The following is a 24,093-nucleotide window of genomic DNA, read 5'->3' as shown; positions in this document are numbered from 1 at the left end:
GGTAATGCATAATCCACTAAGAGGATCAGCTCCTCCTGGCAGAGAAACATCTAGGAAGTTGCCCTCTGAAGAGAGCCCCTCACTGGGAGACAAGGCTCTATCATTTGTTAGACTTCGATGGTCTCAGCTCACGTTAGACACCTGCCTCAGCCACGGCTCCTACCACTGTGCTAAGCAGCACTTGTGCCTCTGCTGGGCCTGCCAGTCGGATTTATTCTCTAGTTTCCTAAAGATATATATGCTAAATGTAAGGGCAGCAGCATCCACCCAAGGCAGACCAAGAACTTACACATTGCCAGTGACATAGTGAATATCAGAGGGAATCTCTCACTCCTGGAGCAGGTACTATTTGAGAGACGGACAAGATGACGTGTGGAGGACGTTGGGTAGGTGGATATCAGCTCCCCAGTATCTTCAGGACTTGCAGAAGATACCAGGATCCCAAGGGCTGCGTGATTTACTCAGTTGAGCTAGGTCCTAGGTCACTTGTAACATGATCCCAGGCCAACTCAAGTTGAACCTCATACATCTTCAGCTTGACAGGAAAGTAGCCTATAACTATCAAATTACCTGGAGCGTCCCTGGACAAATGGCCCAGTCTTATCGGTGTTTCCAGTTCTATACAGCAGTGAAACCTAAGGCATTCTCACAGATTAACAGACTAGTCACGTGTTCTCACAGAGTTCTGGTTTTTAAACAGCCATCATGAAGATCAGGTAAGAAATCTATGAGAGACTTTACTGTGTTCACGAGGGGTAGTGAAACTAAGGACTGGTCATCTCCTAGTTATTTCCCTACATTCTGTTATCACTGCTGCTCTTTCGATTATTTTTATCTCTGCACCTGAGGGTGGAAACATCACATGAGCCAGAATGAGGCACCTGCCTGTAATCTCAACATTTATGAGGCTGAAGCAAGAGGACCAAGAGTTCAAGGTTACCCTCAGCTACATAAATTGAGGCCAGCTGGGCTATGTGAGAACCTGTTCTCCGAAATGGCTGGTGGGATGGCTTAGCAGGTACAGCACTCGCTCCATAAGCCTGAGTTCAATCCCCAGAATCCACATTTAAAAAACAAAGCAAACGAAACAGAACAAACAAAAAAACAAAACAAAACCAGAAAAGCTAGCACAGTGGTGTGTGGCTCTAACCTCGAAGTCTTGGGGCAAGATGGGAAACAGACACAGGGGAGTTACCTGGATGGAGGCTCTTTGGTGTCAGGAAATAAAAGGCAGGAAAGAAACAAGAAGACTGACTCAACAGGGCAAATAGGTGAGAGCTGTTCCTCTGAGCACCCTTGGTCTCTACTGTGTACACCTATGCATGCCCTGCCTGCCCCCATTAATCAAGTTCTCAAAACCTCTAGAAATGACAAGAACACTGCAAGAGCTTGGCCTGCCTAGGTAGACCCTCCTCCTCTGTGCACTAGCATCACCTTGGCAGTGTGAACCACCACGCCAGGCATATTTCTAACACATGAACACTGCAAATCAGTGCACTCTCCCTCCAGAGTCATCTATTAACCATTTACTAGGGCGTTAGTGGCCCAGGGAGTGCCATAATGTCATTAGTCCATGAATGCTGCCCACCTCACTCATTCCCTTCCATCCTCCTGAAGATCCAAATCTGGAGTTACCTGCTTTCAGAACGGCACCTCAGCGACTATGAGGAAAAGGCTGCTTTTTTGAATATAGAAACACTTTAAACAGGGGAGCAAGCAATAAATAAGTGACTTCTGAAAACTCTTAAGAATTTCCACATTTAGTATTGTATTTTTTTTTTCAATTTTTTTTCCTTTTCTTTTGCAGTCCAGACTAGTCTCAAACTCACAACAATCCTTCTGCCTCAGTATCCCAAGTGTCATGACTTAAAGCATGATGGACCGTGCTAAGCTCTGTGCTTCTATTTCCTACATCAAATTCTTCATCCAGGGAGAAGATCTGTGGCCCTAACAACATAAACTGGCCCCAAGAACAAACAATGGTGGACCCGTCTGCACGGCTCACAGCCAGGAAAGGATTAAGTAGACCCAGAGCAACTGCTGAAGATACAAAGGCTGATTCACTAGCAGACGGCCTGGGTGCCATTTGGGTCATTTCAGACACGGGGCAGTTAGCTCAAGTAACAGAAGGAAGATATTAAAGCCTGTGTAGTGGTCCCTGCCATACTGGCTTTTGTCTTTAATTTATAGTGTCTGCAAAATGACTACGCTGAACTTGTTTTATTTTAGAAAAACAGGTTAGCAGAGGCTGGGGGGGAACTCACACTGTTTTATGTGCTCTAAGAACACAGACATTTCGTCTTCAGAAAGGACATAAACCAAGACAGTGGGCCATGGGCTTACTCTTTCCAGTAGAAGGCACCAAGCACGAGAGCAAAGCAGTCTCCGTGCCTTAGGAACTATAATTCTAAACTGAAGGCAGAACAATTGATGCGCTGTTTCATTTGCAAAGCTGTAGCAGCAGACTGAATGTCATAAATGCTCCACCAAGTACTGAGGTAAAGTACTGAGATTTGGGTTAAAGGTTATTTCTGTCTGTCTGTGTCTGTCTTTCTCTCTCCCGGTATGTGTGTGTGTCTGTCTTTGTGACAGAGCACTCAAATGCATTCAGTATTTCGTATTTGAATGAAACAGACAATCTACCATGTTGTGACTTTGTTCTTGAGAATCCCATGCACTCCCGACTTGACTGGGATGGGGAGCTGTTTGCTCCACTCTGCTTCAATGAGTACTGTGGGACAGTTACCGAAAAGGGAGAACACCCTTAATGTGTACTTTATTAAAAACTGAGAAATTAAAATAAACAATTAACAGACGATAATTGGGTAACATCAGTTAGAGGTTTAAAGCTTCATATTTACAAGCTCACAGATCCTTGTTCAGCACCAAACACTTTAGTCTACATAGTCAAAGTCTTCTGGAATTCCAAAGTTTTTATCAATTTTAGTTTCTTCAAACCCGTATTTTCTTTTGGCCCAGGATTTTATTGCAAATATGTTATCTAAAAAAAAAAATAATAAAAACTGTTTTTAACACCATAATCATAAAACATCCTACCCTAACGATCTGTGTCCATGCTGTGCTTTCGTTACTCTGAGATACATGCAAATGAGAAGTGGTCTGCTCCTTAGAATGCCGGAGAACAGGGCAGCTTCCGGCCGTCCCCCACATTCTGAGATTCTCCAATTAGAATTATAGTTCCTCAGGCACGGAGACTGGTTGCTCTCGTGCTTGGTGCCTTCCACTGGAAAGAGCAAGCCCACGGCCCACTGTCTTACAGAAATGTGAAACTGCCCCACTCCCTCAGCACGCCCAGCTGCTCCTGCTCTCAGAGGAAGCACCTTCTCTCCAGACCCCTGTCCTTCCAGTCGGAGTAATGGCTTCCAGATAAGCAGGCCAGCCTGAGGGACCAGGCGAGAGGAGTGGAAAGGGTTCTCCTCTTAAAATAACACAGAAGCAGATGTGCCCTCAGCATCCTTACAGGGATTTGTACCGTACTACTGAAAAAACGGTTGCACCCAGTTAAAGGAATTTACCCCGAAGGGGAAACCCCAGAGTGTATAAAAAGATTTCGAGATAAGAGTCTTCACCCCAATGCAGTACAAAAGGGATGTCGATACCTGCTCCTAAGGCATCACTGATGCAAGGGACGCGGCCAGCGCCAATGAGCAAAGGCAGCTGCCCTGAGGAGTAAGAACAACAGTCTTCCCCAACCCCTCAATCTACACAGTTCTCACATATTACATAATGTCTAACTAAAATGCTTTCCACAAACACAAGAACAATGGCACAGGTTTTCCAAGTCTGTCAGAGTACAGTGTATTACTAGTAAAAATCAATAAAAGATTAAAGCAAGAGCTTCCTAAGTGCTGTGGCCATATCATGCCATTCTTCCTTCTAGCCACCAATCACACAGCTTACAATGTTCTAGAGGAAAAACCTTTGAAAAAAGTTGATTGACTTAAAATGGGAGTCATTAAGGTAGACCCTAGCAAAACCTGATTGGTGTCTTTATAGTTGAGACACAAAGAGAGATGGATCATCAGTTGGCAGAGGGAAGAGGATGGGAAGACTTAGGAGAAGGCAGCCATGGGCAAGGCAGAGTGGCCTCAAAGGAAACAGGACCCAAGCCTTCAGACTGGCGAGAAGTCACTTCTGTTGCTAAAACTACTCTGTAGTATCTAATCTGCTATCCTGAAAGTCAATGCATGGAACTGGAGCTTCCTTTAATAAACTATTTCCATGAGCTTGTTTCTAAGTATTAAATAAATATAAATTTGGAATTCAATTTTCTTTCTAGAGTAAATACTACTACCTGACATGGGAAAAAGAGTGCTGTACCCTAGCTGGATAGAAAGGCACTGAACTGTATAGTCTTTGGGTCTGGTTATTTATATGTTTGTGTTGTTGTTGTGTGTGTAATTCTCTAAGGAATCAACAGTGCTAACAAAATGCCACTGTTTTTATAAGAATGTGTTATAGAAAGCTAACAAGGTTTTTTGCAGTGAACTCTATCCACCTCATGCACTAAGATGCCTTTGGATTCCTAGCACAGAAAACAAAGTCTCTATACTGAATTTATTATGATGTAATTTGTTAAGTAATATGTAAAGTGTCAACAAAACTTTGGCAAGGTAACAGTTCATCTATATTTAAGACCCTGGGTTATTTTTCATTCTCTAAACTAAAACACTAAATTCTTAGACAATATTCTTTTAAAAATATTACATGTTTTGATGTCTGTTTTCATGGAATCTGTGTGTGCAAGTGTGTCTATGGCTGTGCTTGGGCTTTCTCTTTCTCTTTCATTTGTTTTGTCTGCTTCTGGTTTGTTTTTATTTTACCAGTATTTTCTTAGATGTCTCTATGTATTCTAATGGGAGAGAAAAAGAAAGGGTGTGCATTTGGGTGGTGGGAAAGTAGGAAGGATTTTGGGAGGAGTTGGGAGGGAACCATAATCAGAATATATTGTATTCTTAAAAAAATCTATCGGTGGTACACACCTTTCATCCCAGCACTGGGAAGACAGTGGAAGGTGGATCTCTAAGTTCAAGGCCAGCCTGGTCTACAGAGTATAGCCAGGACTACACAGAGAAACTCAAACAGACAAAATAAAACAATATGTATTTATTATATTGTGGTGGTTTGAATAGGAATGGTCCCCATAGACTCATGTGTTTGAATTCTTGGCCCATAGGGATTAGCACTTTTAGGAGGTGTAGCCTTGTTGGAGTGGGTGTGGCTTTATTGGAGGAAGTGCGTCACTGTGGGGGTGGGCTTTGAGCTCTCTTATATACTCAGGCTATGCCCAGTGTGGTACAAAGTCTGTTGCCTGCAGATGGACATGTGGAACTCTCAGCTCCTCCAGCACTATGTGTGCCTGTATGACACCATGCTTCCCGCCACAACAGTGGACTAAACCTCTCAAACTCTAAGCCAGCTCCAAGTAAATGTCCTTTATAAGAGTTGCCTTGGTCATGGTGTCTCTTCACAGCAATAGAACGCTGACTAAGTCTGGAGTGTGTATGTCCATGTTTGCATGAGTTTATTTATACCCCCCCCCCCCCCCCACCAGGAGCCTTTGGAGGCCAGGGCAGTGTGTTGGATACTTTAGAACTAGGGTGAAACAGGGGCTTATGAGCTTCCATGTAGGTGATGAGAACTAAAATCAGGTCCTCTGCAAGAGCAGTGAGAGCTCTTATCAACTGAACCATCTCTCTAGTCTGGAGAGTTGTAGTTCTAGATATATTTCAAGGACTCTGTAGGAGAAAAAGAAAGCAGGCTTTAACTGATACCTAGTATAATCTTTGCTGTAAGAACCACTTTGAAATCAGGGAGGTTTTTCTTTTGTCTTCATCTTTCCTAGCACCTGTCTATGTGAAATGAGTAAGCTGAGGCCTTCAGTGGGAATGAAACAGGGTCACTAGCCCAGGCTAGCATGAGACAGACCACATAGTGTGAGATGTCATGATTTCTGACCTTCCTTCCTCCCTCTAGAGGGCTGAGCGTGGAGTCTTATTTGGAGCTGAGATCCAGCTCAGCTTTGTGCATGCTGAGTAGCCTGCGAACTAGGTCACATCTAGAGCACGGGAAATACAGTTCTGAACAGCTAATTCTGTTATCATAGGAACATCCCTTCCAGTCCTCGGGAGGCAGAGGAAGGCAGATCTCTGAGTTCAAAGCCAGCCTGGTTTACAGAGTTAACAGGACAGCCTGAGCTGCATAAAGAGAAACCCTATCTCGAGACCAACAAAACCCAAAACATTCCTTCTACCACCTTTCAAACTCTCAGGGTGGGTTGGGATTTAGCTCAGTGGTAGAGCGCTTGCCTAGGGAAGCGCAAGGCCCTGGTTGGTCCCCAGCTCGGAAAAAAAAGAACCAAAAAAAAAAAAAAAAAAAAAAAACAAACTCTCAGGGTATTGTTAGTATTTTGTTTTGATTTGTTTGCAGCTAACTATACAGGAAGGTTCTTTCCGCAGTTTTCCTAATGATAATCTTGGAAGTCTATGATGAGCTGGAAAACCACACCTGAAACACCCTCTGGAGAGAGAAGCCTACAGACTCTCACTCAGCCCCCTGAAAATTAGGGGCAGGCATTAGTCACAGCGACCAGACAGGGTACAAGTTAAAAAAGCTCAAAGGGTCAGGGAGCAAATGAGCTGCTGAGAGCACAGACATCCTGCTCTTCCTACTGCTGGCTGTGCTGTTCCTCACAAACCACTGGAGGAAAACCATACACATTATTTATGTTGTGTGTGGTGGGGCAGAGTGAGCACATGTGTGTGATTGTGCACGAGTGGAGGTCAGACTCAGTTCTCACCTTCTGCCACACGGGCTTAATTTAGGTCCCAACCCATCTCAGCTCCCTGACCATTGTATCTTTAGTTCATGAGGCCACTTGCTTCATTTGCACACTCAGAATTTTATACTCCTCAGACTTAGGTATCACATTTGTTATCACTGTTACTGTTCTTAGCATTTCTGGGAAAGAAGGTCTTATGTAGGCCAGGTTAACCTTGAACTCACCACATAGCCAAGACTGATGTCCTTTTCCAAGTACTGAGTGCTGGGATTAACAGATGTGTGTCACCATACCTAACAACATATTTCTCACACATCACCTGACACAATGTCTGTTCTTTTTCTTGTCTCTTTTCTTCACTAAAACAGTATTTTGTTTAGGAAACAACTCATAATAAAATAAATATAAGTAAAATAAACATTTTTACACACATATAAACATATATACATACACACACACATACAGATAGATAGATAGACAGACGGATAATTAGGAGGCCAAAGAATGCCATTAAGATTTTCTATAGACAGACAGATAGATAATTGGGAGGCCAAGAGAAGCCATTAATATTTTCTATTTATTTTATTATAAACTGGATTAGGGGAAATAAGGTTCAAAATTTCTGAAAACCACAGCCTGAACCAGCGGCAGGAAACCTGGTTTAACCTGAGACTCAGCAGCCCCGGAAGATCTTCCCGTCTCTGCCCGAGCCCCAGACACACCCTCCCGTGGGAGCACAGTGATAAGAACTAGTAGGTGGGCAGCATTAGACTGTCACCAGGTGGAGAAACTCAGTCACCACCATTTTATTATCAAATAGTGGGAAACATCAGTGATACTTTCTGGCACGTTTAATATTATTAATCATACTTGTGTATAAACCACAACTATCATTACTTTCTCCTAAAGTTTAGGACACACAGAATGCATTAGTGGGAGAGTAGACTTGATGCAGAATGGAATCCCACTATGTAGCCCAGGCTGACCTTAAATTCAGGGTCTTCCTGCCTCAGTCTCCCAACTGCTAAGCTTGTGGGCGGGTGCTGCCCACACCTGGTGTCACAGTGCTCCATTAACTCCTAGTTCTTAGAATATCTTTGGTGTAGATCAGAAAAAGAAGGCAGGCTTTCATCGAAGAATCAGAAAGCCGTCTAATTCCCAGGGTCCAATACACTGAGGCTTTGGACTCCTTAGGGCCTTGACTGCTTCTTCACACTGAGGAGCAATGATCACATCTACTTTGAGGATTACCACAGAGAGAAGATGAGCACACACCACAGACACTCATAGCAGGAAAGCAGCAAAGAGCCCTCAGAGCACATTAGCTCTTCTTATTTGCAAGAAGACAAACCTTCAGGATTCCATGAAACTCCCAAATGGATGGTAAATTCAAACCCATGAAACTGTAGGCTGCACACACAGATCATGGGGGGAAGAGGTGGGGAGTTCAGCGATCAGGAACTTAGCTTAGGAAAAGTCATAGAGTTAAACTTGGAGCGACCGTTGGTCTCACAGAAACATACTTTTATAAAGATGGCTCATACCACGTGTGAAGACACTGACTTGTGCACCCTGGTGAAGCCTTTGCTGTAGTCACGGTCCTACTCACCTGTCCATCGATTGGCGGCTTCCTTAGCTACTTTATTTGCTTGACCTGAAAACAAATGCAGTCATTTATACATAGAAAACTACTCCAACCCTCTACAGATGTGAACCAATGTCTCATCAATTGCGCATGTATCAGAAATTACCAGGGAAAAGCTCATATAGTACTCTCACACTACATCTTAAAAACCTGCTCAAATGCTCAAGAAAATCTGAGGTAATTCACAGTTACACTCAGTAAAGAACAGAAAGACAGTGTGGATAGCTTCCCTTCCCTAAATCTCAATCAGCGCTGTACTGACTTATTCTATACACGGTTGTTCGTCTGTCTGTTTGCTTGTTTATGTGGAGGCAGTACAGGTGTGGAGGTCAGAGGTCACTTGTGGAGGTTGTCAGACCCGGTGGCAAACATTTTCTTCCTCTAAGACACCTTGCCAGCCTCTAACGTACAGGTTTAAAAGAGATGATTCTCAAACAGCTTACCGTATCAGATGATAAAAACAATTTAGTGGTAAGAGTTTTAATGTATATATTCTTACACTATGATAAATCTGACTTCAAAAAGTATTAGAAACAAAGCCAGGCATAGTGTTTCACAGCTTTAATCCCAGCACTTGGAAGACAGAAGCAGGAGGATCTCAGAAAGTTCACAACCAGACTGGGCTACAGAGTGAGTGCTAAGAGACCCTGCTCAAAAACAAAACAAATCAAACAAACATTTTAGAGGCAAGCAAGTAACCCCATAGGAGAAGACGCTTCCTTTACTTTATATGTTGAATATATAATCTTAGCAGGCACATGCCTGTGACTTCATGCTCGAGGCTGAGACAGGAGGATCTCAGGTCTGAGGCCAGCATGGACTACACAGAAGAAACCAAATCAAACCAAACCAAAACAAAAAAATGTAAAGTAATGGATATGCATTTTGCTACTAAACACATCTGTAAAGTGTCTCCAAGTCACCTTCGACAGGACATAACAATGCCATGACCAAGTAGGCATAAACTTATGAGGAGGACTTTATGTTTGTTGCTTGGCTGGTTGCTTGGTTTTTTGAAACAGGATTTCCCTGTGTACCAGTCCTCAATATCCTGAAACCCACTTTCTCACAGAGATCTGCCTGCCTCTGCCTCCTGAGTACGGGGATTAAAGGCACGCACCACCACATCCTGCTGACCTTTATTTCATTAATAAGTTATCTATTTTTATTTTATGTGCGTTGGTGTTCTGCCTGCCTGTATATATGTGTGAGGCTGTCAGAGTCCCTGCAACTGGAGTTAGACAGTTGTGAGCTGCCACATGGGTGCTGGGAATTGAACCTAGGTCTCCTGGAAGAACTTAACTCTGAGCCATCTCTCCAGCTCTGATGTTTATTTTCTTACTGAAAATAACGTGGGGTTGGGGATTTAGCTCAGCGGTGGAGCTCTTGCCTAGCGAGTGCAAGGCCCTGGGTTCGGTCCCCAGCCCCGGAAAAAAAAAGAAAAAAGAAAATAACGTAAGTTATATATGACAGATTCCACCCTATCAAATCAGCGGGCTGTACAATCACCACCACTATCTTAATCACAGACCATCTTATCAACAGTAGGGAACCGAGTGCACAAAGCAGACAGCATCCTCCATGCTCTGCCCCATCAATTACCCATTTGCTCTCCATCTGTGGCTCTCCCCTGCGGGGAGACTCCATGTGAAGCAAACCTGTACCCTCTTGTATTTGGGTGAGCATTCCTCATTCAACTGTCTGCTCAGCGTTCAAGTCCTAGAGCTTTCAGCTATCACTGTTGAATTATTGATCTGCCCCATTACTTCTTGAGGCTTTCGCCCCATATATTTTATAATTCATGTTTTATCTGCATATATTAATTACTTTTCTGTTGCTATGATAAACACCAGGACCAAAGGCACCCTATGAAGAAATGACTCTATTTTGGGTTAGAGCTCCATCACAGTTGGGAGTCATGGCAGCAAGCAGCAGGCATGGAGGAGGCATGGAGACAGCAATGGGGAGCCTAGAGCTCACATCTTCAAACACAAGCAGGAGGCAAAGATCAAACAGAACGGATAAAAAGCTTCAAACTCTCAAAACCTGTCTCCCAAGCAAACGTCCTCCACGAGGCTGCAGCAACCCCTGGCTGGGAACCAGTATCAAATTCCGGAGCTCGTGGGCACATTCCTCTCTAAAGCCGTCACGTGTACGTGCATATGTAACTTGCATGTTCCGATCCGTCATCATCATAAGCTGCACTCTCCACAGTAGCCACGTGTTGCCTCAAAGTCTGTTTCTCTGCTCTTGGTTCAGCTGCTCTGACCCCTTTCAATTACTGCTTGTGAGTCTTCCTCCAGCCTTCTACTCTCAACAGATTTTTGTCTTTAAATAGGAGTCTCTTCTAGGTGGTATATAATTAGTTGACTTATTTCCTTCCATTTTGGCCTTCTCAGTCTTGTCACTGGAAAACAAGCCATTTTCACTTAGTGTAATTAGATGCCATTTCCATGACGTTCTGCCATTCCCACATATGATGGTTTAAATGAGAAATGCCCTCGTATTCCCTCAGAGTTGAACACCCGGTCTCCGGTTGGTGGCACTGTTGGAGGAGGTCACAGAACCTTTAGAAGAAGACAGAGCCTTCCTGGAGGAAGCACAGCACTAGGTGGGCTTTGGAGTTTACATCCATGCTCACTTCAGTCCAATGCTTTGTTTCCTGTCTGTAGTTTCAACTGTGCTGGGCCAGCTCCTTGCCCACGCCTCAGTCACCACTGTGGACTCACCCTACAGAACCACAAGCCAAAGGAAACCCTTTCATCCAGAAGTTGTTTGGTTGGGCGTTTCTCATAGCAACAGAAAGAAACTAATGCACTATGTCAGATGTCCCTTTTGTCCTTCAATTTTTCCAAAACTAATGTTTGTATGAAGTGGAATTAAAGTTTTTCTGTCTCTCTCCCTTTCTTCCTCAAATTTATACACTCTAAAATAATGTAAAACACAAAAAAACAAAACAACAACACAAAAAGCAAAGCAACAACATAAAAAACTGAAAATAAAACTCAGGGTAGCTGAGTGGTGGCACCTTTGATCCCAGCACTCTGGAAGCAGAGGCAGGCGAATCTGAGTTCAAGACCAGCCCCGTCTACAGAGTGAGTTCCAGGCAGTCATGGGTACACAGGAAAACCCTGTCTTAGAAATTAAATAAATAAACAGAAAAAAAGAGAAACTCATGGCCTTTGCTTGCCAGAAAATATTCTACAAAAGAAATTTAACCTCTAGTTTCCTCTGCTGGTTTTTTTTTTTTTTTTTTTTGTACCATGTACTTTGGGGCTGTTTTTGATATCTTTTGGTATTTTGGTATTATCCTAAGGAATACCACTAATGTTTGGATTTATCTTTTGGTGACTATCCTAAGGATTGGCACTAATGTCTGAATTTATAGCGTTCTAGTTCGGGTAAATATCAACTTTATTTTCATCCCAAGTTTCCCTGCCTTATGACACCACTGTCACAGTCATGCTGTGATGGCCATTGTCTGTACTTTACACACTATATAGTTACTTCACCAGCATGACTGCTTTACACAGCACAGCCATCTCCTAAATCAGATTAAAAGTAAATACATGAGATATAGGTAAATTGTCTATTTACTTAACCAGTAGCCTTCGCTGTGATTTACTTCTTCATATTGACCAACCTAGGTGTCAATGTTACATTATCTCATTTGAAGAACTCCCTTCCTACTTCTGAAGGGTTTGGTGCTCACTAAGATATATTACTTTGCCTGTTATCTCTGAAGGAACTGTTTCTGGAAATACAAGCCCTGATTGACAGCTTTCCTTCAGTATTCTGAATACATCCTCCCCACAGTGTTTTTGAACTCTGGGTTTTCTTAGAAATAAGTGGCTAATTTCAGTGAAGATCTCTGATTGTGATGACTTCTTTCTTGCTTACTACTTTCAAAACTGCCCTTAATTAGAACAATTTGATCATGATGTCACAGGTCTGAGAATCTGGAAATGTTTCCTCCTTACTGGTTCTTCCTCGTCCTAAGACCAGAACATTTCTACTGTGCCATTTTTCATTCTGTTGACGCTTTCCCAGTTGGCTCAAACCACATTGTATGCAGTCTGACCTCATCTCAGTTATTGCAGTTCTAAATTCCAGAATTTCTACTTGGTCAAGCTTGCAGTACGGTCTCTCCTTCTTTACTAGTACCATGTGCTCTATGTAGGCCCTCCTTAATCTTTATAGACAGGTCTTCTTTGGTGAATGTGTGCTAAACTTGTCTGCTGAGCTTAACACTGCTCCCTCAGAGCAGCCTCTATCTCGTAGCTTGTGAGGTATATTCTCTTCTTTCTTTGCATGCCCTATCCTATTTAATACAAAACTGAGCATTTAAAAATATATCATGGCAGCCAGGCAGTGGTGGCACACACACACACACCATGGCAGCTAAGGGGAGGCAACGCATATCTAGAGCTCAGGAAACAAAGCAGAACTAAGTTGCCCAGGTTGGCCTCGAACTTCTGATCTTTATGCCTCAGCCTCCCAGACAGCTGGGACTGTAGGCATGTAAGCCACCACATCTGGCGTACTTTCAAGTATTTTTGTGGAAATTTAGTTTCTACATCTAGTTTTACTTAGTCTTATTCAAATAATGACTAAGGTGGCTAAAATGATATTATCTTTTGAAAATAAAACTGTTGCTCTAACTTCTTGATTTCCTGGTTACTCACAATTAAACTTGTGAATGATATCAATTATCCCACTGGAAGGATGAACTTCAAATACTTCTGGCAGGCATTAGTTTGGAAAGAAATTAGCACTAGCCACGTCTACATGAACTATCACCAGGAAAGCCCGTCCCACATGCGTGGAGAACAGTTTGGATAAGCCTGATTGTTGTAACATGGGTGTGTGAGCTGTGCTGGCTGGTAAGAGCTAAATCCTATTAAAATCAATTTCTAAACCACATAATCCTTTAATCCCATTCTTTCTGACTAACTTGTTAGCTGAAATCCTACAAAAATCTTCATTATAAAAAAGCACATTAATATTTGGGGTTAGGAGTTAGTGTCCAGTAAAGTTATTCAAGTTGAATGATGAAGAGAGTCCTGACATCTGCTGCTAACGACTCTGTTTCTTACATCTGTGGAAACTGCAGTTTCCACCGAATAAATGCATGGACGGTTTACTGCATACACTGCATGGCGTAGGAGGCGGGGAGATGGCCACAGTACAGTCTGCTTCAGAAACAGTTAAAACAACGGCTTATTTTATAGATACTTTCCTGGTCCGGCAAGCACTGTGCTCCTTTCTGCATCCAGTTACACACATGTGAAGCTAAGCTGTGCTCAGTTTAGTATCTAACTTTTTAGTATCTAACTTGTGTCACCAGTTTAGTATCTAACTTTTCTCTCTGCTGTCTTCAAATACACTAATCTCTTCCTTGGCAAAAGGCATTCAGCTATTAATCCAATCCAGTGTAACTGTCATGTCAGAGATAGTTCTCCTGTCAAGAAATGTGACCACTGTAATGTTCTGCCCTGTGGGTTCGACCTCCCGTTCATTACTCTGTTCTGACTGACACCCTATTCCATTCAGTCTGCACCACACTTTCCTAGTCTGTATAACTGGAGATAGCCTGCATTCTAAGCAACCCTATTTGCTAGGTGATTTTAGATCTTTGTTAAGTACTCCTGAGCTTGTTTTGGGACATGCCAAGTTAGCTGGCAGTAGGTGGCTGCTTTCAATCTTGAGTCTCATGGTGAGTAAGTGATGTTTAGAAGTGATAGTGGCCAGGGTCACCTGCCCAAGGAAACACCTGGTACAGTACCATGAAAATCACAAAGTGACAAATATTAAATCTTCACTAAGGAGGGCGAACACTAACACTTACAACTCCTAAACAGAGAGAGGAATGGGACATGAAGAAAAGAAGTGCTGCTCCCAGGGCAGCAGTGACAGCCAGCTGCCGTGCAGTGGTTTTTTTGTTTTGGTTTGGGTTTTGGTTTTTGGTTTTTCAAGGCAGGGTTTATATGTGTAGCCCTGGCTATCCTGGCACTATCTCTGTAGACTAGGCTGGCCTTGAATTCAGAGATCCACCTGCCTCTGCCTTCTTAGAGACAAAGATTTTCACAGAAATGGAAGTAGAACTCTTGAGACAGTCGTTTTCAGCAAATTTAGTGTCTGGGAGACAGATCTGCTCACAGATTCACTATCGACGTCCAGAAAACAAAGTGCTAAGCTAAACCAGGCACTACAAAATTAGCTACCTCCAGGGAAAGTTGTAACATCGGAGGAACCCCAGGGGACACGGATGCTCACAGCAGCAGGAGACCGAAAGGGTGGCTACCCGGAAGCCAGGGCTGCTAACCTTCCACTCTCAAAAAGGAAAGGTCACCGAGATGCAGCTGTGTGGTGTGCCTAAGGTCCTGAAGAGCTTCACAGACCTGTGTCTTCCCAGACTCAACACCCTTCGGTGACTTGCTTGAGATCAGCATGGCTGTCTCTTCCAGCAGTTCCTGAACTCACCTGCCCTGACTCACCCTAATCCCTCTGTGACTGATTCAAATTCTCATGTTTTCTAGGAAGCAAATCTGGTCCTCAGACCCTCTGACTGGAGTGCTCCTTTTTGCCTGCAGTGTCAAGTGGCCCTTGCTGCTGTTCCTTTAGGGCAGCACTTGCTTGCTTAGCTGGCTTGTTTCTTTTTGTTTATGCTCTTTACTTCTTAGCCATAGTCTAAGAAGTCCTGTGGTCTCCACTGTATAGTCATAGATAGTGCTTCCTTGGGCAGGTGCCCTGGCTGTGCTGTAATTCCAGCATCCTGGAGCCTGAGGCAAGGGAATTGCTAGCTTGAAGCCAGCTTTGGCTACATACAGAGAACTTGTCCTCAAAAGACAACACGCACGCACACACGCATATTCGAGCTTGGCCACCTTAATTATAATCCAACTCTTCTCAGGCTACTTCCAATGTACCAAGTAGTCCCAGTTTCCTCAAAGTCTCAGTCATCTACTATGTCTGAGTTTTAAAAAGATACACTTGGTAAACTTTGTCTAAACAAAAATAAGCTAAATAGAAAAATATGGGGAAAGTTATATATATTTTCCTAAATGTAAATATTATATTTTTGTTTCTTAAAATTCTGTAAGTGTTCTAATTTTATATATTTATAAATATATAAATAATACTGAGCTTTGAGGGTTCTATTTTAAAATTGAAGAAAGGCAGGTAAGATGGCTCAGTGGGTCAAAGGTGCTTGCTACCAAGCTTAATGACCTGAGTCAAGTTCTGGGATCCACATGGTGAAAAGAGAGAACCAACTGCCATACGTTGCCCTCTGACCTCCACTCAGTCAGGAAGAAAGTCACTGGTATATTCACAAGGCAACCCTACAACCGGGCAAGCGCTTGTATTTATATACATCCTTTTCTTAGAAGGTTAGTCTGTATTTCCTCAATAGGCTGGAGGTGCCTAAGAGCACACTGCTCCTTCTCTGACCTCTCAGTTTCCTGACTGTCTGATGCCTGTCCTGTCCTTACCCGCTTACCTTCCTTCCTTCTAAAATGCTAAAAGGCCGGACTGAGTCTCTTTAGAAAACCTGAGTAAGGCAGTGTCTTTCTGTTACGACCACAGACAGCTGAGCATGCAGCCCTGAAGCGGGGTTAGGAGGGAGCCCGTCTTCTCACAGAAGAGAAGAAGAGATTCCAGGCACCTAGAGGTGCAAAGTCCCCTGTTACCAAATTAAAGATGCTCAAGTTATGACGTAAACTTACGTATTTCTTCCACAACCTGCGGGTCACATTCTCTGTATTTTTCCACTTCTGCCTTAAGTTTTTTCCTTTGGTCTTGAAATGAAGAAAGTTCTTTTGCAAGCATGGCCCGTTCTTCCTAGATATAAAGGATTTCATGTATAGTTAGGCCAAATAAAATCTTATGTATATAAAGTAATAAATTTCAAAATACATGTTTTTGACATGCTACAGTTATATATTCAGTTCTCAGTGTCCATGGGTTCTGCATCTGAATATTCAATTATCCACAGATCAAAACTACTTAAACAAAACAAAACAACCCCACCTGAAGTAAACATGTACAGAAGTTCCTCTCAATGTACTAAACATGTAAAACGTTCACCCTCTGAATGAGACAGCATAACAAATGTTTACAGGGCATTTCTGTTGTAGTAGGAATTATAAGTAATTAGACATTATTTAAAAGATACGATTATAAAAACTATATGCAACTATTCATAATAGACAAATATTACATTTATATCTAAATATGCATTTTACATACATGTATTATACAGAGATACATATAATTGACACTTTAATTTATGCATTATTTGTGTGGGTGTCAGAGAACAATTTGCAAGAGCCAGATCTCTCCTTCCATCCTGAGGGTCTTAGGGATTGAACTCAGGCTGTCTCCCTAGGCAGCAAGCGCCTTTACCTGGTGAGTCCTCACTGGCCCAGATTTTTTTAAATAAGGGACTTGGACATCTGGATTTTCATATCTCACAAGGTCTAGGAGCCAATCCCACTGTGGAACCTGAGGTAGGATTGTACTCACACATATGTACAGTGTAACAAGCCTGATTCTCTGAAATCTCAAGTGCTTTCATAGATACAGAGTAATTAAATAAAAACAAGTATGTCGAATGCAGTAAGTGTAAGCAGGTGAGCAGAGATGTTTAACATGGATGAACTCGAAGGATGATGACGCTCTCGTAAGTCAGTCAGGGGAAAGCTCGCACTTCTGTTTGGGTGCTTTCATGACTTGTACTTACACGTGTAAGTCACAGTTTCTGGCAACATCAATCATTCAGCAATTATCCTTTAAAGAGTATTTGAAAAAAATTCTAGAGCTTTTTCAATTTTAAATGATTAACCTTTATAAATATTTAAAGGAATCAGAAATGGCCTCCTGCCATTTTTCTTTCAAGGTGAACAAAATAAGGCTTTTAAATAGCATGAGCCAACAGGCAGGTGCCCTATGACATTTCAGCAAAGCTTTATCCACTCAGAGATGCCACCGTGCTACAACTGTGTGACGAACATTTGTGAGATGTGAAAAATAAATCCACACAAAATCAAATGCTGGTGCCGAGTCTCAGATAAATTCAAGGCCGAAATCAAAGTGCAAGTGGCCTGACTGGAGCTGGCCTGAGTCTGGCTCCCTGCCTACCACCCTGCACTTTCTACTTGTCCTCCAGTTTGGCTTTGCTGTTGGTCTTGCTGTCTAGACGGTAACCTGCTCTAGAGTAGCCCACAGAGCAGTGCATGATGGGAACATCCTAGCTCTGCATACTCCAGTACAGGGTCATTAGACACATGTGTGTCATTATGGTAGCTCTGACTTAAATATAATTGGGTGAATACAATCCATAAATGCCACACTGACACAGCTCAGAGAAATATAAGGCTAAGTGGGATGTAACTGTATGGTCTTTCCATGCTATCCAAGCCCAGATTATCTAAGCATCGACAAAAGACAGGGAAAAGGAAAGGCCAGTGAAGAGGAGCAGAGGGAGAACCTCCACAAAGTGCAGTGGCGACTCTGCAGCACTTGGATGTGAAGAGGCTTGGACAGCACCAGCACAGAAACCGCTGCCAAGGCGTGTAATGCCCTCGGCTTCTAGTTCTAGAGATACGCATGGCAGTCACCGCTTACACTGCTGGCAAACGAAATGTCTTAGAAAGTACCTGACAATGTACCTGGGGTTAGCTACTTCAGCATCATTACATGACTGATCCCTAACAGACAGGGGGTGCGTACTATTGTAGAAATTATTTACACTCAGCTCCGCTTTTCGCTATTGAGCTCCCAGATAAAAAGCACACACAGCCTTTATATTTTTAATAATCCTGAAGCAGCACAAAAGCTGGGCAGATATCCAGCCTCCATGTTACCAGAATCTACTTTCCTATTGATAACCCTGAATTATTACTACTATTGCTATGTTTCATCTGGGCTGCTTTTGACTCCTTGGCTAGCTGACAGGGCCACGTTTTTCTGGTTCACCTAATCCATGGTGGCTTCTCCTTCTCCCTCTTGCATCTTCATAATCATATTAGATTCTAATGTAGTGATTTACAATAAATGTTTTTAAGGTTATTCATATAGTAAATAGCTAAAAATAATCAATGTTTAACAATTCAGTTATGGGGGGTTGGGGGATTTAGCTCAGTGGTAGAGCACTTGCCTAGCAAGCACAAGGCCCTGGGTTCGGTCCTCAGCTCTGAAAAAAAAGAAAAAAAAAAAAGAAGGAAAAGACCCAATTCAGTTATGCTATATATGGATAGATGGTCTTCAAAAGTATCATAGATCCACAGAATATGGCATTTAAAATCATTTCATTATTAAAAATCTTTTTGATTACAGAGACAGATCTGCTTCTGACAGTATCCCATTCTACTTCAAAGATGTTACACACCAATACCTCCATGTGGTGTTATTTCATTTGTGACAAGCTAGCCACTGTACAAAAAAAAAAAAAAAAAAAAAAAAAAAGCCCCAATTTCAATTACAGACAGAATGCTATTCGAAAAGGACAAACAGATACAGGATAGTTGACTGCTAAGCTCTGCCAGACAGGGTAAGCTAGTCCTTCATAATTCCTGCTTCATTTAAGGTCTGTCAGATGTGCTGGGCCAGAAGGCTGAAGATGGATGCTCCATCATTGTAGGGAATACTGGGGACTGATCAGGCAGTCAGCTGTCACTGCCAATTGTTTAAATTTTGGAAGCTATGTTCCTGCATAGTCAAATATATATTCCTTCTTAAATCTCTGATGGGGTTGAAGACTAGTTATAGTCTGATAATTGAACTTAGCTGTTTAGCATTAAAGAAGGTGTTCTAGATTTAAAAGGATGGCTTTCAGATAGTAATACAAGTTAAAATCAAACATCACTGAGGTACAGAATTGTAAACTCTTTAAGTTAGATGATAAAACACTTTACCTAAATTATCAAATATGATGGACCAGATATTATAAGTATATATCATACCTTATAATTTATATACTTATTATAACTGTATTCAATTTATATCTGAGAAAAAGAATCCTTTATTGGACTAAAAGCAGGAATTGTTGAGGGTTTGTCTTTTATTGTCTATTGTAATGCTATGTGTGAGCCCCTAAGACATGCCAACAGCCAATAGCTGGGCAGAAGAGACATAGGTGGGGTTTCAGTTTCCTGGGCTTGGGGTCAGAGGAGGAAGAGAAGGAAGGTGAAGGTGCAGGAGAGAGAAGGAGAAACCACCATGGGTTAGGTGAGCCATAAATATGTGGCTCTCTGGGCTAGCCAAATGGAATTAAGAGCAGCCCAGATGAAATAATAATAATAATAATAATAATAATAATAATAATAATAATAATATAAGTAGTAATAATTCGGGGCTACCGATAGGAAAGTAGATTCTGATAACATGGAGGCTGGGTCTCTACCCAGCTTTTGGTTGTTGGCATCTGTATTCACCAATCAGAAATAACGTGGGGCAGGGTCACAGGGGCTACAAGCAGACTCCAGGTCTTTGGGGCCCACACTTAGCATTACAATAGAAAGTAAAAGACACAACCTCAACGGAGTACTTCTGAAAATTCCTGTAGTAAGACTTCTTAGGAATTACTATACCCTTGGCTGGCTGACAGATCCACTGTGGCCTGGCAGTGGGCTTGTCCCCACCCCCAGCTCCACTAGCTACTGAACTGACTCACACTCAGTAGCCTGGCTGACAACTTCCAGACATGCCTATGCCACTATTCATTGTAGGTGCTCCTATCAGTTTCTGAAACAAAGAAGCAGCAACCACTACCAACTGCAGAATTAGCAGGATTGGGTGATACCAAAAGGTGACCTTCCCTTTAACAGTTTACAGAAATTAATGTCCTCCAATTCCTATCTGTGACTGCTGAACAGGAACAGAGGCCAAGGTGGAGTGTTCAGTAGTCTGTCAGTTCTTTGTCTTCCTTCCCTTCCTTCCCTTTGATTCTTTCTGCTATTGTTGTTTTAAACTAAAGTATCCTTATGCCAGGCTGGCCTTGAACTTACTAGGTAGCTGAGGATGACCTTGAACTTTGGACCTCCTGTGTACTGGGCTCCCAGGCAAGCACTACCCCAACTTAGCCACATTCCCTATCACTGGTATGTTTGTGTTGAGCCAGGTTTCACTCCATAGTTCAGGCTGGCCTGGAACGCATTATGTAGTCCAGCATCAGCCTTTTAAATGCTGGGATTATGGGCATGAACCACCACACCTGACTTAAAACATTTTTATAATTCCATTGTTAAAATAAAGAGCAAGCCAGAAAGTAGCCTGATCCTAACATACAAAATCTATAGTAGCACACTAAAGCACATATTACACTTTTACCAGTGAAAAGGTTGGGATAGTGGTAGAGTACATGCACAAAGCTCTGGCTTCCAACTCTAGTATCAATGAGAGAAAGAAATAGACCCTGCCTCTGCACCCCTATCCATCAGATCAAGCAGCGCTCCTTCAGCCTCCACTACCCCTGTGCCCACCCCATCCACATCCCTTTGCCTCAGCCTTCTTCAGTTGGCACTTCCTGGGAACCTGCCTGTATGTCTGCCAGGAAAACATGTAGGTAATCTTCAGATCTTCACTTTCTCTCTTCTCCTTTAAACCCAATAGCCCAGTCTCTTGCTCTGTATGAGGGCACCTGCTGCAGCCTCCTCTTCCTCCCTGCCCCCATTTCTAGCAGACCCCACAGATCCTTTAGTCCAAGCCTCCAATCTAGTACATATTCTCTGGGAACCCAATAAACTACCAGCTTTGGCCTCTGCTCCTTCCCTGTACATGTTTGGGGTCAGGGGTTGGGGTAAGCACATCCCAGAGGCACACTCTGCATTCTTCCCTCTGTAGACCCCTATCTGCACCTCCCCACTTCTAGACCAATTCCATCCCAAAAATCAGCTTCCCCTACAAGCACATTCTAACTGGAACCCCCAGTAGTCATACCTGTCAGGATCTCAGAAGTATTCCCTCCCAGGCAACCCATAGCCATCATATTCTCCTAAGAACCAGAGAGGGCAACAGAAACCAAGGAGCAAAACATCCACTCAACAAAGACAAGACCAGACATCAGCACCTAAAATTACAATCTTCCAAATCCCAGATGACACAACACCTGCATAAAAACACAACTATTAACAGCCAGGATACCATGTCTCCACTAGAGCCCAGCAATCCTACCACACTGCCCTGAGAAATGCAGTGAAGCTGAAGCATGAGACAAGGACTTGACAATAGACTTTAAGAATATGTTAGAGGGCCTTAAAGGGGAAATGAATAACCCATTAAAGACATCCATGAAAACACAAACAGTGGAATGAAATGAAAATTGTTCAAGAACTATAGATGGAAATAGAATCCGTAAAGAAAACCCAAAATAAGGGAAAGCTAAAAATGAAAAATGTAAAAATGCAAAACAAGAAACTCAGTGGCAAGCCTCACCAATAGAATACAAGAGATGGAAGAGAGGATCTCAATCATTGAAGACAAAATGGAAGGAATGGATGCCTTAGTTAAAGAAAATGTTACATTTAAAAATACCCAGGCACAGAGCATCCAGGAAATCAGGGACACTACAAAAAGGACAATTCTATGAATAATAGAATAGAGGAAAAGGAAGAGACCCAAACCAAAGGCACAGCAAATATCTTCAACAAAATCATAGAAGAAAAATTCCCAACCTAAAGAAGGTAATATCTATCAAAGAATAAGAAGCGTTCAAAACTCTAGACTCTAGACTAGAAAAGAAACTCCTAACTCATATAATAATAAAATATTAAACAGAACAAAGAAAGATTATTAAAAGCTGCAAGGGAAAAGTAATATTTAAAGGCAGACCTACTAGAATAATACCTCATTTATTAATAGGAGACTCTAAATACTAGAATGGCCTAGAGAGACTCTAGGGGACTCTAATATACTGCCCCAAACTTCTATACACAGCAAAACTTTTTATCACAATAAATGGAGAAAGATATTTTGTAATGAAACCAAATTTAAGAACTATCTACCCACAAACCCAGCCCTAGAGAAGGCAGTGGTTCTCAGCCTTCCTAGTGCTGCTATCCTTATGCTATGGTGAATCCCAACCATAACATTATTTTCTTTGCCACTTTATCATTGTAAGTTTGCTATTGTTATCACTCATAATGTAAATATATATGTTTTCTGATGGTCTTAGACAACCCCCATGAAAGGGTCATTGACTCCCGAAGGTTGAGAACCACTGCACTAGAGGAAAAACTTCAACCTGAAAAAGCTAACAACACCCAAGACAACACAAGAAATAAATAATATCAGACCATCAATCAAAAACAAAACAAAACAAAACACCCCTCAACCACACTGCTCATCATCAGTAACTACCATCATCCATGGTCTCAATCTCCCAATAACAAGGCACAGTTTAACAGGATGGATTCATTCATAACAGGCGTCATCCTTCAGCTGCATCCAAGAAACACATTAACATCAAGAGTGGAATTAACCTCAGGGAAAAATAGTGGAAAAAGATATCCCAAGAAAATGGATCTAAGAAGCAAGCCAGTTCAGCCACTTTACTATGTGACCAAAACTAGTCAGAAGAGATAGAGAAAGACACCATGTACTCAAAGGAAAAATCCACAAAGAGGATATTGCAATTCTTAACATCTATGCAGAAAATACGAGGGTACCCAAGAAACTCTATTACAGCTTAAATCACATATTGACCCTCACACAGTGATAATGCACACAGTTCTTTAGATTTTAGATACCAGATAAAGTCAAGTTGACAATCAAAACAACAATTACAAGTCCACCTCCTGTCAGGTTAACACACATAATCATATCTCCTTAAGTCATGCTTAATTTCCAAATGAAAATAATAACCAGGTCGTAATTACGTATAACATGATAAAACTCCCCCACATACAATATATGCATACAATGCAAGTGCATTATATATTTAATCAGGTCATGACTATGCCTAACATAATATAACCACACCTTATACAACTGCAAGCTTATTACAAACTCAGAATAGGTGGCGATGTCCCTATTACAGGGCACCTATTACAGGACATTCTTTCAGTATCTCAGACTTAAGATATTCTCTTAATTGAGCTTAGATTACATGACAAAAAAGTGGAGGAAAACAAACCACAAATATCTGTACAAACACAGTCTTAACAAAATATGAGAGAAATATTCATGTCAATTATAGTCCTCACTTCTGCAAGTGGTCACATGGCCTTAGCTGGTGTTTATAACTCCCTTCCTCTCCTACCCGCTCTGTATGTCCTCTACCCTCAGCAGGCACTTCAGCAGGTCTTGGCTCTTTTCTTGGAAGAGTGACCCATACCTTTACTCCTGAAGGGTATGTACCTTTTGTCATCCTTCTTGGATTAGGTTGTTGTAGCTTCCTATGATTCTAATTACCAGACACAATAACACCAAGAAACACGCAAAAGAATCTCCTACGCTCCAGACCTAATCTCTCTTACCTCCATTGTGAAGAAGCAATCCAATTTTCCCTGGTAAACTTCATCAAGTTACCCTTCTAGTACCCTCCTAATTCCTTTCTTAGGCTGTAAATAATAGTTATTCCTTTCATAAGCGCTATATGAGGGAAAGGCAAATCCATAACCAGAGTAAGTATCTACTCTATTAAGGA

At 42.1% G+C, this 24,093-nt stretch overlaps 1 protein-coding gene across 1 annotated transcript in view; it reads right to left on the bottom strand.

Annotated features, from left to right (window-relative positions):
- Nucleotides 1–2,830: 2,830 nt before the first annotated feature.
- Nucleotides 2,831–24,093, bottom strand: part of Mnd1 (meiotic nuclear divisions 1) — a 60,686-nt gene continuing 39,423 nt past the window's right edge. The window contains exons 7-9 of the mRNA XM_032898173.1: nucleotides 16,175–16,289; nucleotides 8,412–8,456; nucleotides 2,831–3,001 (exon numbers count right to left, since the gene is read on the bottom strand). Coding sequence (XP_032754064.1) covers nucleotides 2,895–3,001; nucleotides 8,412–8,456; nucleotides 16,175–16,289 — 267 coding nt within the window. The 3' untranslated portion in view covers nucleotides 2,831–2,894. The remainder of the gene's footprint in view (nucleotides 3,002–8,411; nucleotides 8,457–16,174; nucleotides 16,290–24,093) is intronic.

Source organism: Rattus rattus, chromosome 3 (genome assembly GCF_011064425.1).
Source record: "Rattus rattus isolate New Zealand chromosome 3, Rrattus_CSIRO_v1, whole genome shotgun sequence".
Lineage (NCBI taxonomy): Eukaryota > Metazoa > Chordata > Mammalia > Rodentia > Muridae > Rattus > Rattus rattus.
This window is presented reverse-complemented; position numbering and strand designations above follow the sequence as displayed.